We start from the raw sequence: 13,292 nt of genomic DNA, 5'->3' as shown, positions 1-13,292 counted from the left end.
AGTGCCCAAGGAAGCCAGAAGAGAGTGTCTGATCCCTGGGAATTGGAGTTACAGAAGGTTTTGAGCCACTGTGTCAGTGCTGGGATTCGAACCTGCATCCTCTGGAAGAGCATCCAGTGCTCTTAACCACTGAACCATTTCTCTAGCCCCTTCATTCTTGTTTTTAAAATATTTATTTTTCTTTCTTTTTCTTTCAGTTTTATTCTGCTTGCTTTGTAGTTTAGGGGTTCTTGAAGGATCCTGTTTTATTTGTAGTACTTATTGCTTCCATTACATTTACTCTTCTCTCTACCCTGTCGTATTAAGGGGTGTAGGGAGGCAGTGGAGATGGATGTGGGTGCTTTGCCTTCCAAGTTGACTCCATTTGCATAACTCACCTGGGAAGCCTAGTCTGGATTGCGTTGAGTTGGGGAACATTAGAAGGGAAGTGAGGAAGCTGATAAAGAGGGTGGAGGGTCAGGGAAGATGGCCATGGAAGGGTTGCTTTCTGCTCCTGCTGCTGTGCCAACGTTCTTGCCAGCTGCTGTGCTTGAGGTGCTCTCTCCCATGGGCCTCCAGCTAGCCTGCTGTTAGCCACAGCCCTGGGTCCCTGGGTCCTTTCTGAGGTCTCAGTGTGGTGACCGTGGGGGAGAGAGATACTGTTCTTTAGGAGGTGTTTTCTTCCAGGGAGGTTTTCCTTGGGCCACCCAGAATTTGCCTGTACTTGGAGTTTATCAACATAACATTTCAACACTTGGGTGCATTCTGCCCACTTCTAATCATTTCCTTTAGTGCCCTTCAAAGAGGGAATAGGAACTCTGATTTGGTCACAACCTCTGGACCATAACTGCAGCCTGACCCAGTACTTCATTGTTGGGAAGGCACACTCCTTGTCAATAATCCAGTAGATCTCTGAGCCTGCTGTGAGTCATATAAGCCCAAACTCTGTACAGATCAGCGAGTTGCAAGTCCCCAAGATGGCTGTGTCCTGCCTTGTTGAATTTAAGAGCTTTCCTTGCCTGGACACCTGCAGCTTGTTTTCTGAGGCCTCTTGGCCTAAGTGCTCCTTTTTGCTGTGCCTGTCCAGCTCCTGGCCTGTTCTTTGACAAGCCCTAGCAATGCCAACATGTTCCTCTGTGGTACTCCCCCACCACAGTACTTTTTGTAGACTCTGGGAAAGATCTGATATTGAGAAAGAATGTGCAGATTCTAGGAAATTTTAATTTTTCAAGTGTTAAATTAACTTAAATTCATTATTTTAAACTATGAATTAAAAATGGATTAACTATAGTTAATAAGAAATGAATCTTCATCTCCTTTTCCTTAGCAGCCAGGTAGGTCCTCTAAAACAAAAAATGATTTTTTGGTCCTTGGGTGTCTGTCTAGTAAAGGTGTTATACATGTCCTGGTGTGTGTCTCTAATATTTAATCGATTTGTTCGCATACAGCACTAGCACACTTGTACTTTCCTTGTTTCACATGACCAGTTGCTGACTTTTGGAGACTATAGAATACATTCTTATAACTCAGTTAGAAACGTGCAAAATAGAGGAAGTCTTTCCTCATTCCTCTACAAGAAATATCTGCATATGTACGTGTATTTAGTTAGAGTTCTACTAATCTCTGTCTCCTATTTTGTATATAGAAACATTCTGCACCTGGTTGAGTATCTAATAGTTTACATCTTGACTATACCTCCAGGTCAGAGTTCAGTGAACTTTCTAGGCCTTTTTCCCAACCCCTCCCCCATCTCTGTACAGATGTGTCAAGAGCTCACAGGGCTTTTGAAAGGATGTCAGAGCCAGCATAAGCAAAGATGAGGCAGGGTGCAAGGGCTTGAAGTGGAGGCCCTGAGCCCTGTGGCACCTAAAGACAGAAAAAGTCGAGGGGAGGACATGGGTACTGATGGGCAGAGCAGTGTATGTGAAGACATGCTGGGGTGTGTTGAAGAGGTGAGTCTCTAGGCAGATACCCAGAAGACATCTCAGCAGCTGGAACTATATTGCCAAGCCACCTTCAGTGGGATGCGTTGAAGTCGGATGGATTTCTCCTTTCCCTTACCTCTCTCCCTCTCTCCATCCCTCCCTTCCTTTCTACTAGGGATTGAACCCAGCTAAGGTTTTTTGTCTATGCTAGGCAAGTGCTCTGTCACTGAACTGTATTTTCAACCCTGTTTTTAATTTGAATTTGTGATCCTCCTGCCTCAGCCTCCCAAGTAGCTGGGATTATAGGCCTCAGCCATCAAGCTAGATTCTGGGATAGATTACTGTTGGAGTTAAATCTGGAATCTGATATCTGCCCATACACATGCTGTGGTGTGCATAGAGACAAGGAGCATCTTGACTGACCCCTGTAGGGCTGGGGCCGATGACCTTCTTATGATCACCTTTACAGTCAGGAAATGACATTCTAGACCTACACATTTTTAAAAAATTATTGAAATGTCTCATTTAAAGGAAAGACACACATGGTAAGACCCATAGTATTCCAGTATGTAGATGCCCAGCTGTAACTGCACTAACAAAACACAACTTCCTCGTAACTTCTCAGAATGTTCTCAGGTCAGTGATCAGGACCACTCCCATTGATAATTGTAGGGTGGGGACACACTGTTTACTGCTAGGGTGTCTTACTGCTTTATGTTTCTATTTTAGATAAGTGCTATAGAGTTCATTTCCATTTGCCATATCGGTGGCAGTTCTTGGATGGAGGCAAATGGAAGGATTTGAACAACATGGAGCTTATTGAAGAGGCTTATAGTAACCCCAGTAAAGAGAGGTAGGAGAATGAAAACGCACCCCTCATCCAGGCTTTGTGCCTGGCCTTTTGTGTACAGCATAAGGGATTTAGTTTAAACAATAGTATGAGCATACATAGGCACATGTGTATACACACACACACACACACACACACACACATGCACGCGCACCATCACATCAACTTGATCTGGAGATGGAAGCCTGTGTTTATCCTGGCAGTCAGTTATCTGTTCTCCCACTCTCCTCCATTCAGGGAGGAGCTGTGAGAAAAGAAGGTGGTACCAAGACCAAGTATCCTCAATTACTTGCTGCTAGGATTGATCACATATGCAGTTATTCATTATTGCAGAAAATCTAGATAATAATTTGTGAATTTCTAATCTTTTCCATAAAGTCACACAGCTAAACTGTTTAACCTGAATGTTTTTATTCTTTTAAGTTTTTTCTTAGCATTTTCACTCAGCCAATTCATAGTAAATAAGGAAATCTCAGATAGCCTTCTTTTAAATATTTAGCCATAACTTGGATTAAAATGTGCTGCAATATATTGCTAAAAAGGTAATTTAAAAAATTTTAATTTGGGCATGGACTGGAGAGGTGGCCTAGTAGGTAAAGTTATCATTGCTCTGCCAGAACCCCTGCATTTGAACCCACTTGGCCACTAAGAACGGTCTGTAATTCCAGTAGTAGAGGATCTGATGCCCTCTTCTGGCCTCCTCAGACACTGCACTAACGTGGTGAATGTATGCAGACAAAATACCCATAGACATAAATAAAAATAAATAAATCTTTACTAAAAGGAAAAGAGAGTTTGGGATTTATTTTATTATTGGTTATATCTATGTGTATATCTGTGTGTATGTGGGTGCATGTGAGTATAGGTGCCCGCATAGGTCACAAAAGGGTATTGGATCCTGTGGCCTAGAATTACAGGCAGTTGTGAGCTACCACTGTGGGTACTGGGAACCAAACTCTGATCCTCTGTAAAAGCAGCAAGTACTCTTAACCACTGAGCCCCCTAAAAAGAGAATTTGAATATCTAAAATGATTTTGAACTTAGTGTGCATATGTGCAAATTGCTATTGGCTAAGAATGTGAAACAAATTATTCCCCTTAGGAAGATTAAATAGCTCACATACCACCCATAATCTTTCTATTTGAAGCAGTTTTAGACAGTGTTGTGTATAAATATTTCAAGTATACAGCTCAGTGACTTTTGACAAATGTATTTGCTTATGTAGCCAGCAGTCTGAGATGCAGTATCTCATCACCCAAAAGAGTCTCCATTCAGCTCACTTTCCAAAGCTGTCTTCACTGACTTCTCTCACCTTAGACTGGTTTTGTTAGTTCTTGGACCTATAAGTTGAACCATTTGCAGTGTGCTGACATGCCTGGAGTCTCACAGCACTGTGGTTTCTTTCCTTTTGCTTTTTAAAAAATTTCAGTTTTGCTTGAGACAGGGTCTCATTATGCAGCACAGGCTGTTCATAACCTGTCAATCTGGCCAAGACCTCCCGAGGGCTGAGATTACAGGGTTGTACCACCACACCAATCCAAGACTGTGTTAAGACCAATCTTCTGTGCACCATCGTATGTTTCTGTGAGAGTTTCCAAAGGGGTCTTCTGCGAAGTCTGCTGTGTTTGTCCCCGGCTTTGTCAGGTGATAACATTTTTCAGGTGATTGTAGTACTTCTTACTCCTGTTAGCAGGATTTAATGACGTGGACCCCCAATACTGGTACTGTTGAACATTTACATACTAACCAGTCAAGAGTGTAAAATGTTTTCTCAGTTTGCATAGCCCTGATTTTCAGTGAACAAAAATTTTTCCATGGGTCCATTGACTGTTTTTGGTTCAATGTCCATCCTTAAATGTATTTGGGAGTAAAGAGAGCTGTGTTTTACCTATCCATTTATTTTGAGGCAATCTCTACATTTCTGCATATTAAATGTGAGTTAAATCAACTCTTTTACAGCTAATAGTGCCTTCAATGCAGAGAAATATTTATCCATCTTTTCCTTTATGGTTTTGTACTTTATGTGTCTTAAGAAATCTTCCTTTTGCCGGGTCGTGGCGGCACACGCCTTTAATCCCAGGACGTGGGAGGCAGAGCCAGGCGGATCTCTGTGAGTTCAAGGCCAGTCTGGGCTACCAAGTGAGTTCCAGGACAGGCACCAAAGCTACACAGAAAAACTCTGTCTCGAAAAATCAAAAAAAAAAAAAAAAAAAGAAAGAAAGAAATCTTCCTTTATTCCAATAACAAAAAGAAATTCTCCTGAGTTTTCTTCTAAAAGTGAAAATTTTAAGTATTAACACTATCTTCAAATTCTCTTTTATGTGATTAAATTTGAGCTCAGTTTCATTCTTAGGTGAATCACCAGTTTCTCCAATACCTACTTTGAAAAGTTTTAATTAATTTGCTCAGGATTAAAATACCTGCCATAAAATTTAAACTACTGAGCACACTCATATTATACAAGCTCATGACTACTCATTTCTGGAAGCTTATTTTAAAACCACCAAAAGAGAGCCAAATTTGGTAAAATGTTAACACACCTTAGCCCATTTCAGCTCATTTTCATCTTTCAGCAGCCCAGCAGGCACTGAAGACGAGTGTGGAAAGGATGGTATGTGACCAGCCTCCTGTGTTGGTCACTGTGTCTCTTGCCTTCTGGCCTCTGGGCAGTGCCTGTCTGTATCAATCCCACACTGTCTCTCACCCATTGGAGCTTAATACTGAGTTCTGGGAAGGCAAAGGCTCTTCTTCCTCCTCATCCTCTTGCTGCTGCTGCTTCTACTTCTGGATCTTGCCATTTTGCTCTTTAGGAATTTAAAGTTTTCATCAGCTGACAGATAACTCTGCTATGTTTTTAATTTGAAATTACATTGACTGTCATGAGTTTGGGGAGAACTGTGTCTTTATGATTCCAATGCAGACACATGTCCACTTTCTGGAATTCTGATGAAGTGGTAGGCTGAGAAGTCTTCACTTTGTCTTTTATTCTCCTAACTTCCCTTTTGATTCCTTTTCTTCTCTTGGCTGCATTTAGGGGAATTCTTGTCAGAGTCCCAGGCCACTAGTTCAGCCTCATCTGAGATCCAGTGAGTCCCATCTGTGACTTTAAAATTTATGATATTATATTACTTATTCCTAAGTATTCTTGTTTTTCATCAAGTTTACCTGGTCAGTTTTTTTCAGTCTCATAACCCTAACTTAGACTTTCGATAATTAACTAAAAAGAACCACATTACACATGTTTGTATCTTAGAATGCTAGTTTGTAGCCTCAGTAGTCTGATTCTATTTGTTTTTGTCAACTGTATTTTTTCACAGTCTTTTTCCACATGTGTTGTTCGATTTGATTTTGAGATCATGTTTGATGAGACTTGATTTGTGGAATTTTTTGTGAGGTGAGTTCCTCCAGGGAATTATGTTTGCTTTTCTGGGAACCACTATCTTTACAGCTGGTTCTAACATAGAAATGTGAACCATTCTCAAACTGGTGTGAGGCTTGACTGATTGAGAGTCCTGGGGAAGTTTTCCTCTTCCCTCCAGGGCCAGTGTGCATGCAGCCGACTATCCTTCCTGACTGCTTTGGCACGGCATGTTCCTGGACCTAGCTGTGCGGAAATCTGTCTCTGGTCTCTCTCTTCTCCCTCCTTCCCTCTGCCTCACCCCAAGCTCTCTTTTGCCCAGATGGAGCCTCAAGTAACCCAGGCTGGCCTCAGCTCACTGTGTAGCCGAGAATGACCTTGAACTTCTGATCCTGCCTAGACCTCCTAAGTACTGGGATTACAGGTGTGTGCTACCAGACCTGGCTAGAAGTATCTCTTCTGAGCTGGGTCTGTGGTGTAGGTCTGTAATCCCAGCTAGTTGCGAAGGTGAGGCAGGAGGATCACAAGTTCAGGACCTGCCTGGGCAACTTAATGACTACTTCAAAATGAACAGAGAGCTGGGATATAGCTAATTGAGGGGTGGTTTCCTAGTGTGTGTGAAGTCCTTAGCTCGGTATCCAGCACTGGAGGGAAAAAAAATCTCCTTAGATTTGGCCTCCTTTCTTATCCAGATACTACATTTGCATGTGTCCCCACCTCCCTGTTGTGGCTGCTGAAAACACATCATTACTCATCGACACTCTCCTCACTTTCATTCCTGGTTTTGTGACTCTCTTTGGTCTTTGAGCAGCATCCCGTTTGGAAAGGACCCTGGTCAGGTGGCAGCCAGGCAGACTGTGCTGACAAACTGCTTCCTTCATACCTTGTTTGCTGGCTGTTTTTGCTCAGATGTGTTTCTTAGCTTTTGTTTTCCAGTTGTTACATTGGAGATAATAGACTGATCCCATAGAGTTGTAAAGATTGATTCTACTATACATAAATTATTTTATGGAGGGGCTGGCTCAGTTCATGATAACTATTGTTAGTTTGTTTTCCAAGGATTTCTCTTCTTTTTTTTACAGCTTAGTAATGCATTTTATTTTTGTAGCCTTGGAGACCAAACTGGCTGTTCATGCTAGGCCAGTGCTCTCCCCTAGCCACATCCCCAGTCCTAATTATTTTGAAAAAGGAATGTTTTAATCAGCATTTTCTGAATTTTACAGTGAAAGGATTTTCATGATAACCAGTCTTCTGTATCACCCTGATTTTAGTTTTCACACAGCAGAAGTGACAATCTTGTAAAACAGGTTTCCCTACCTCTAGAACCATTTGTAAAACTGTGTGACACATTTATTATTTGTACATCACGTATTCTCATTGGTAGAAGCAGAATGACCTGTGCTGTTTAATTAGTGAAGTTTTGATCTCTTCTTTTTCTTTTTCAGGATTCTGTACACAGAGTCAGCTGCTAGCTTTCGCTTTGATTTAGACTTTGAGTCCATGAAGTTTGGTAGTACTGTGGCTCGCCGACTCTCCACAGCTTCTTCTGTCACCAAACCCCCGCATTTCCTCCTCACTACTGACTGGGTTTGGTACTGGATGGATGAATTTGGTTCTTGGCAGGAATATGGACGACAAGTAAGTGTGACGATGAGAAGGATGACCCTTTCATATAAGATGGAGAAGCCGTTCTAACAAAAGCCAAAGATGCCAGGGAGTGTACTTGGTAGACACCAGGAGCCTCCGATATCTGGATGACAGTATGTCTGTACAAGCCTGTCTTTGAATGATTAGACTTCTCGGCTCATGAGAATTGAATGTTATATAACTGTCATGGTGGCAGTCTTCTTCATTGATTTTATTAGTTAGTAAAAAACTCTGGAGCTAGCACTTAAACTGTAGTATAAAGTTGAAGGCTTTCAAATTGCCTTTCTTGCCTGTTTCCACAATTTCAGAAGATAGCTATGTGTGAGAATATTGATTTATATCAGCTATTGATTTGGAACGCAAATCGGGTAACTCACTGCCAACTATCTGAAGGTGTCTACAAAGGCTGAAATTGAAAGGAGTCTGGGGACATACAGAGATGTAGTATGCAGAGAGAACCATTTATGTAGAGCTCCCTTTCCCCAGGGAGAATTACCTGGGGGCCCGACGGGTACTTGTACTCCTGGGCTTGTTGGAGGTTGTACTGAGGCTTTGGTTTCTTGTTCTTAACTATGCTCAGAATGCTCTTCTCTGATCACGTTTTTATGTAAGTTTTGTCCATACATTGTAGAACTTGTGATTAGTGAAGAGGAAATTTCTTTTTATCTTCTGTATGTGGATATTTTGCCTGTATACCGTGTACCTGCAGAAGCCAGAGAGGGCCTCAGATAATATTGGAACTGAAGTGGCAGACCAGTTAGCTGCCAAGTGGGCACTGAGAATTAAACCTAGGTCCTCAGCAATAGCAATAAGTTCTCTTAACCTCTGAGCCATCCCTACATCCTCAAGTCCTCCTTCTTAAAGCTCCACCCTGTCCTGGAGACTATGCTTTAGAACATAAACCCTTGAGAGACAAGCCATATCTAAACCATAGCAAAAACTCAGAATTCAAATTTAGTCCATCTAATCCCAAATATTTTGTAGTAGGTAATTGCAGAGAAAATGAGGGATTGAAATAAATAACTGGAAAAGTAAAAGGTCCTCCAAGAGACTAGAAAAAGAACAACACAGAAAAGGACTCAAGCCTGACTGGAGGGAGAAGGGAATGAGACTTGCCCTAGCAGTAGAAGTGTTTCTTGAGCTGATCAGTTACGGAGCCTAGGTGAATTCGCTGTTGGTAGTTTGCCGTCGTTTGTACCATCTATTCTGAAGAATGTTTAAAATGCTTGTATTTGTATTTGTATATATGTATATGTCTGTATATGGGTGTGCTCATGCCACTGCATGGATGTGGAAGTCAAAGGACAAATCCTGGCAGTTGATTCTCTCTCTCTCTATCATGTGTTCTAAGGATTGAACTTAAGTTATCTGCCTTGGTGGCAAGTATCTTTTCCTGCTGAGCCATCTTGCTGTCCTATGCTTTTTTATTGCTTGCATCCTGGTTACCCTGCTTAGCAGGACCTATACGTACTGTCTTGTGTTCACAAGAATAGCTTCAGGAGAGTCATGTCACTTCCCTTCCAAATCCCCCACCCCTCCCCTCCCCCTGCTCCCTGCTCCCCTCCTCTTTCCCTTTAATAAGGTCATCTGTCTAGAACAGGGGCTACCTTGACTAGCATCTTTGCCATCACTACAGGCTCTTGCCTTATGACATCTCTGGATTTCCTCTTACAGGGTACAGTGCACCCTGTGACCACCATCAGCAGCAGTGACGTGGAAAAGGCTTACCTGGCATTTTGTGACCCAGGGGCTGATTCCCAGGCAGCCACCTTGAAGTTCCAGGCTGGAAAACACAGCTATGTGTTAGACTTCAAAGGTACCCTTTCCTTGAGGAGTGAGTCTAGCTCTCCCATATTAACCTGGGGTCCTGGACTGGTATAAGAAAGGAAAGGAGGGTGTATCTATCCCAAAAGGCAGCTAGACCCATCAACAGATGACACTGACCTGCATTGTCAAGAGGATACAAGGAGAGGGAGCTTTTCGGATACCTGGAGGGAAGGGCCCGTGAGTACAGTGTGGCTGTTCTGTGTCTGAAGGTTAACCTGTCTCTGACAAGGCCTAAGTGGCTCCATTATGCAGGGTCGCCTCATTTTTCCTGGTGTAGGACCGAAGCTACTGCCTTTTCTGTAGGTACCTTCAGCCTTGATGTTGTAGGACACACTAATTACAAGTTCTGTACGTGTAGTTAGTATCCAGAGCTGGAGCTGAGATGATTTTTCCAATATACCTTAACAGACAGAAGCAGACCAGTCACCCATTGGCCAGTTCTTCAGTGACTGATCTGTGACAATGTTTCGAGTGTTAGTTGTGCTGTGGTTTTAATGCCATCTCCATGCAAAGATAGATTCTCATCCACCTCCGCTCAGGTCACCTTTGCTTATGTTTACTGTTTGACATCTGGCACCTTGCAAATCCAGCATGGTTGTTTTGTTTTGTTTTGTTTTGTTTTGTTTTGTTTTGTTTTGTTTTGTTTTTGACAGGGTTTCTCTGTATAGCTTTGGAACCTGTAGCCCAGGCTGGCCTCGAACTCACAGAGATCCACATGGCTCTGCCTCCCGAGTGCTGGGATTAAAGGCGTGCTCCACCACCGCCCGGCTGCAAATCCAGCATGTTAAAGGGACTCAGAGGACTTGCCTTGGCACAGTGTACTATCCTCACTAATTTTTATACTCTGTTCTGTGGGGAAAGCAGCAAAGTGCCATTGGTGAATTGTCCTAAAACCACTCGGTTGCTTGTTTTTGGCCAGTTATTTTTGGTTTGTGGTTTTGTAGCACTTGTGGTTTTGTTTAAGGAAGACTCCTGATGCTTGTCTTGCCCCTCAGAGAAGTTTCTTCTGTTCTTTAGGGGAATGACTTCTACTGGAGGAAACCAACCAAGACCATGAGTGTCACAAATGACAGTCATTATAATTGATGATAATGTATAGAAGAGGGCAGGGGGATAGAAAAGGCAGGACTGCCTTAAAGACCCATTTTATGCAGCGGTCACTCCTCTGACTGCCGCTAACCACAGTTTAAAATATCTAGAAAATGTTAAACAGATACAACAAAAATGTCAGACATACCTTTCTAGTTCTCAACTTGGAAGTTCTAGTTCTGCTCCCTGGAGATAGAGCAGACTTTCAGGACAAGGATGTAGCTTGAAAAAGCATGCTCACAGTGGCCTGACCTAAGGTCATTAGGTGGTCACAGTTCACCTGTTGCTTGATTTTTTTAGTTTTTGGTAGATGATAGTACCTATAAAAGAAAAGGATGGGCTGGGTGGTGGTGGCATGTGCCCTTAATCCCAGCACTCGGGAGGCAGAGTCAGGCAGATCTCTGTGAGTTCGAGGCCAGCCTGGGCTACAGAGTGAGATCCAGGACAGGCACCAAACAACACAGAGAAACCCTGTCTTGAAAAACAAAAACAAACAAAAAAAGAAGAAGAAGAGGAGGAAGAGGAGGAGGATGGAAGTCATTGGCTTCACCTACACAGTCTCTACTATGTATAATGAAATAGAATCTCAAACCAGACTCTGCCATATACACTTCCTGATTGTCAGGAATGTATATACACAGCAGCCCAAATGACCTAGTCTACAGGGTTGGGGAGACCAGCTCTGGGAAGGATTCTTGTCATGAAAGAGTAACTCAAATTCAAAGTGATAGCCAAGTTTCCAGAAGCAGAGTCATGATATCTTGTTCCTGGCTGTCAACAGCAGAATCCCCCACAGCAAGCTCATTTAGGGATGTATCCCAGCGTAAATTAAGGAAACAACAAGGTTATTAGGGAAAGGGGCTCTTCTTTCCCCATGGAAGGTCAGAGAAGGTGTCTAACATATTCTTACCCAGTCCATATATGCTGAATAGCCCATCTTTACTATTGAAAGGTCATTTAATAAGCCAAGTGTGTTCATGAGCAAAGCGTCAGTGGAAGGTTGAATGATGGTGACAGAGGGTTATGGAAGCTAGATGAATAGTAGACTCCAGAAGATAATGAGGATAGCTGTAGTGCAAGGGACACATCCTCAAATTATTATATAGTTATGTTCAAAGGCAGGTAAATTCCAGACATCTATCATTTTTAGTGTTAAAATGTTCCTAAAATGAAAATAAAAATTGGTTTATGTATTTAAGTATGAAAGTAGCACTTGATAGGGGTTTTTTAATAGGAAACATAACTTCTAGATATTTGTCATTTTCAATGCAAATGTGGGTGGATACTCACCCTCTATCCTTGGGATGAACCTGAGATTGAGGGTGGGTCAAATGTTGTTTATTAAAGAGAACATGGATTTGAAAAGATTGATAAACACTGCTATAGAGTCAGCTTACTCAAATTTAAGGACAGTTGTAAGGGAAAAATTATTACCTATAAATTGCATTAACTCAAGATGTGGTAATTTGGTCTCAGGCTTGGCTGGAACTTCTTTACATCCAAGCTGGAAAAAATTGCTAAGCAAAACAATAATTTAAATATTATTGGAAGGAACAATTCAAAAGCATTCATGTGTAATTGATACACCAATTACTAATCATTTCTCTATTCATTAAACTCAGTCTCCTAAGAAAATACCTATTTTCTTTATGACTATTTGAAATGTGTAAAATTGCCTTATCTTTAAGACTGATCTTGGGTTTTATATGTTGGATTATCTGTCCAACCCATTTAATTTATGTTTACAGAACATTACTGCTGTGCATGCACACACACCTGATTTTTTTTTTTTCAGCCTTTCTGCAGAAAAACCTTGTGTATGGCACTGTCAGAAAAGTTTGTCGCAGACCCAAGTATGTGTCTCCCAAGGATGTTCAGATGAAGCAGTCCTGGTAAGTTAACATTTGTGAGCTTGCTTGGTGTATGGGTTCAGTTGAGTGCTTTGCTGCCAGTAACAGGAAGCTTCTCAAACTACATGAAAGGATACTGACTGGCATGCATGGCTGGCATACTACTGTCATTAAACCTACTAGTTGGGAGCCAGGCTGTGGTGGCACTCTAGTCCCTGCACCAGGAAGCAGAGGCAGGCGGATCTCTGTGAGTTCGAGGTCAGTCTGGTCTACAGAGCTAGTTCTAGGACAGTTACACAAAGAAGCCCTGTCTCAAAAAAAAAAAGCAAAACAAAACAACAACAACAAAAACCCCCAAACCTTCTAGTTGGGAAAGTCTTTGAGCCATAGTGAGAATTAGCATTGTGGGTTTCATCTAAAAGTCACAAGGCTGTCTGTTGGGATGTGCAAACCTGACTAGATTTGAAGCCAGCCCATCAGTTTGTCTTTAAGTGTGACAACTGAGTTATAGACCTGAATCTTTAAAAAATGGTGAAGTTGCCAGTGTATGCTATCACACCTTTAATCCCAGCACTCCGGAGGCAGAGGCAGGCAGATCTCTGTGAGTTAGAGGCCAGCCTGGGCTACAAAGTGAGTTTTAGGACAGCCAAAACTATTACACAGAGAAACTCTGTCTTGAAAAAAAAAAAAACAAAGAAAAAACAAACACAAAGAAAGAAAGAAAGAAAATGATTTAATAGTCATTAGCAAACCAGCTTCACTTCACA

At 42.0% G+C, this 13,292-nt stretch overlaps 1 protein-coding gene across 1 annotated transcript in view; it reads left to right on the top strand.

Moving 5' to 3' along the window:
• Positions 1-13,292, top strand: part of Parp12 (poly(ADP-ribose) polymerase family member 12) — a 35,345-nt gene that overhangs the window by 13,304 nt on the left and 8,749 nt on the right. Inside the window, exons 5-8 of the mRNA XM_059257612.1 lie at positions 2,634-2,757; positions 7,558-7,750; positions 9,434-9,575; positions 12,471-12,567. Of these exons, the coding sequence (XP_059113595.1) occupies positions 2,634-2,757; positions 7,558-7,750; positions 9,434-9,575; positions 12,471-12,567 (556 nt within the window). The remainder of the gene's footprint in view (positions 1-2,633; positions 2,758-7,557; positions 7,751-9,433; positions 9,576-12,470; positions 12,568-13,292) is intronic.

This window comes from Peromyscus eremicus, chromosome 3 (genome assembly GCF_949786415.1).
Source record: "Peromyscus eremicus chromosome 3, PerEre_H2_v1, whole genome shotgun sequence".
Lineage (NCBI taxonomy): Eukaryota > Metazoa > Chordata > Mammalia > Rodentia > Cricetidae > Peromyscus > Peromyscus eremicus.
The sequence above is the reverse complement of the archived record's forward strand: the minus strand, read 5'-3'. Positions and strand labels throughout refer to the sequence as shown.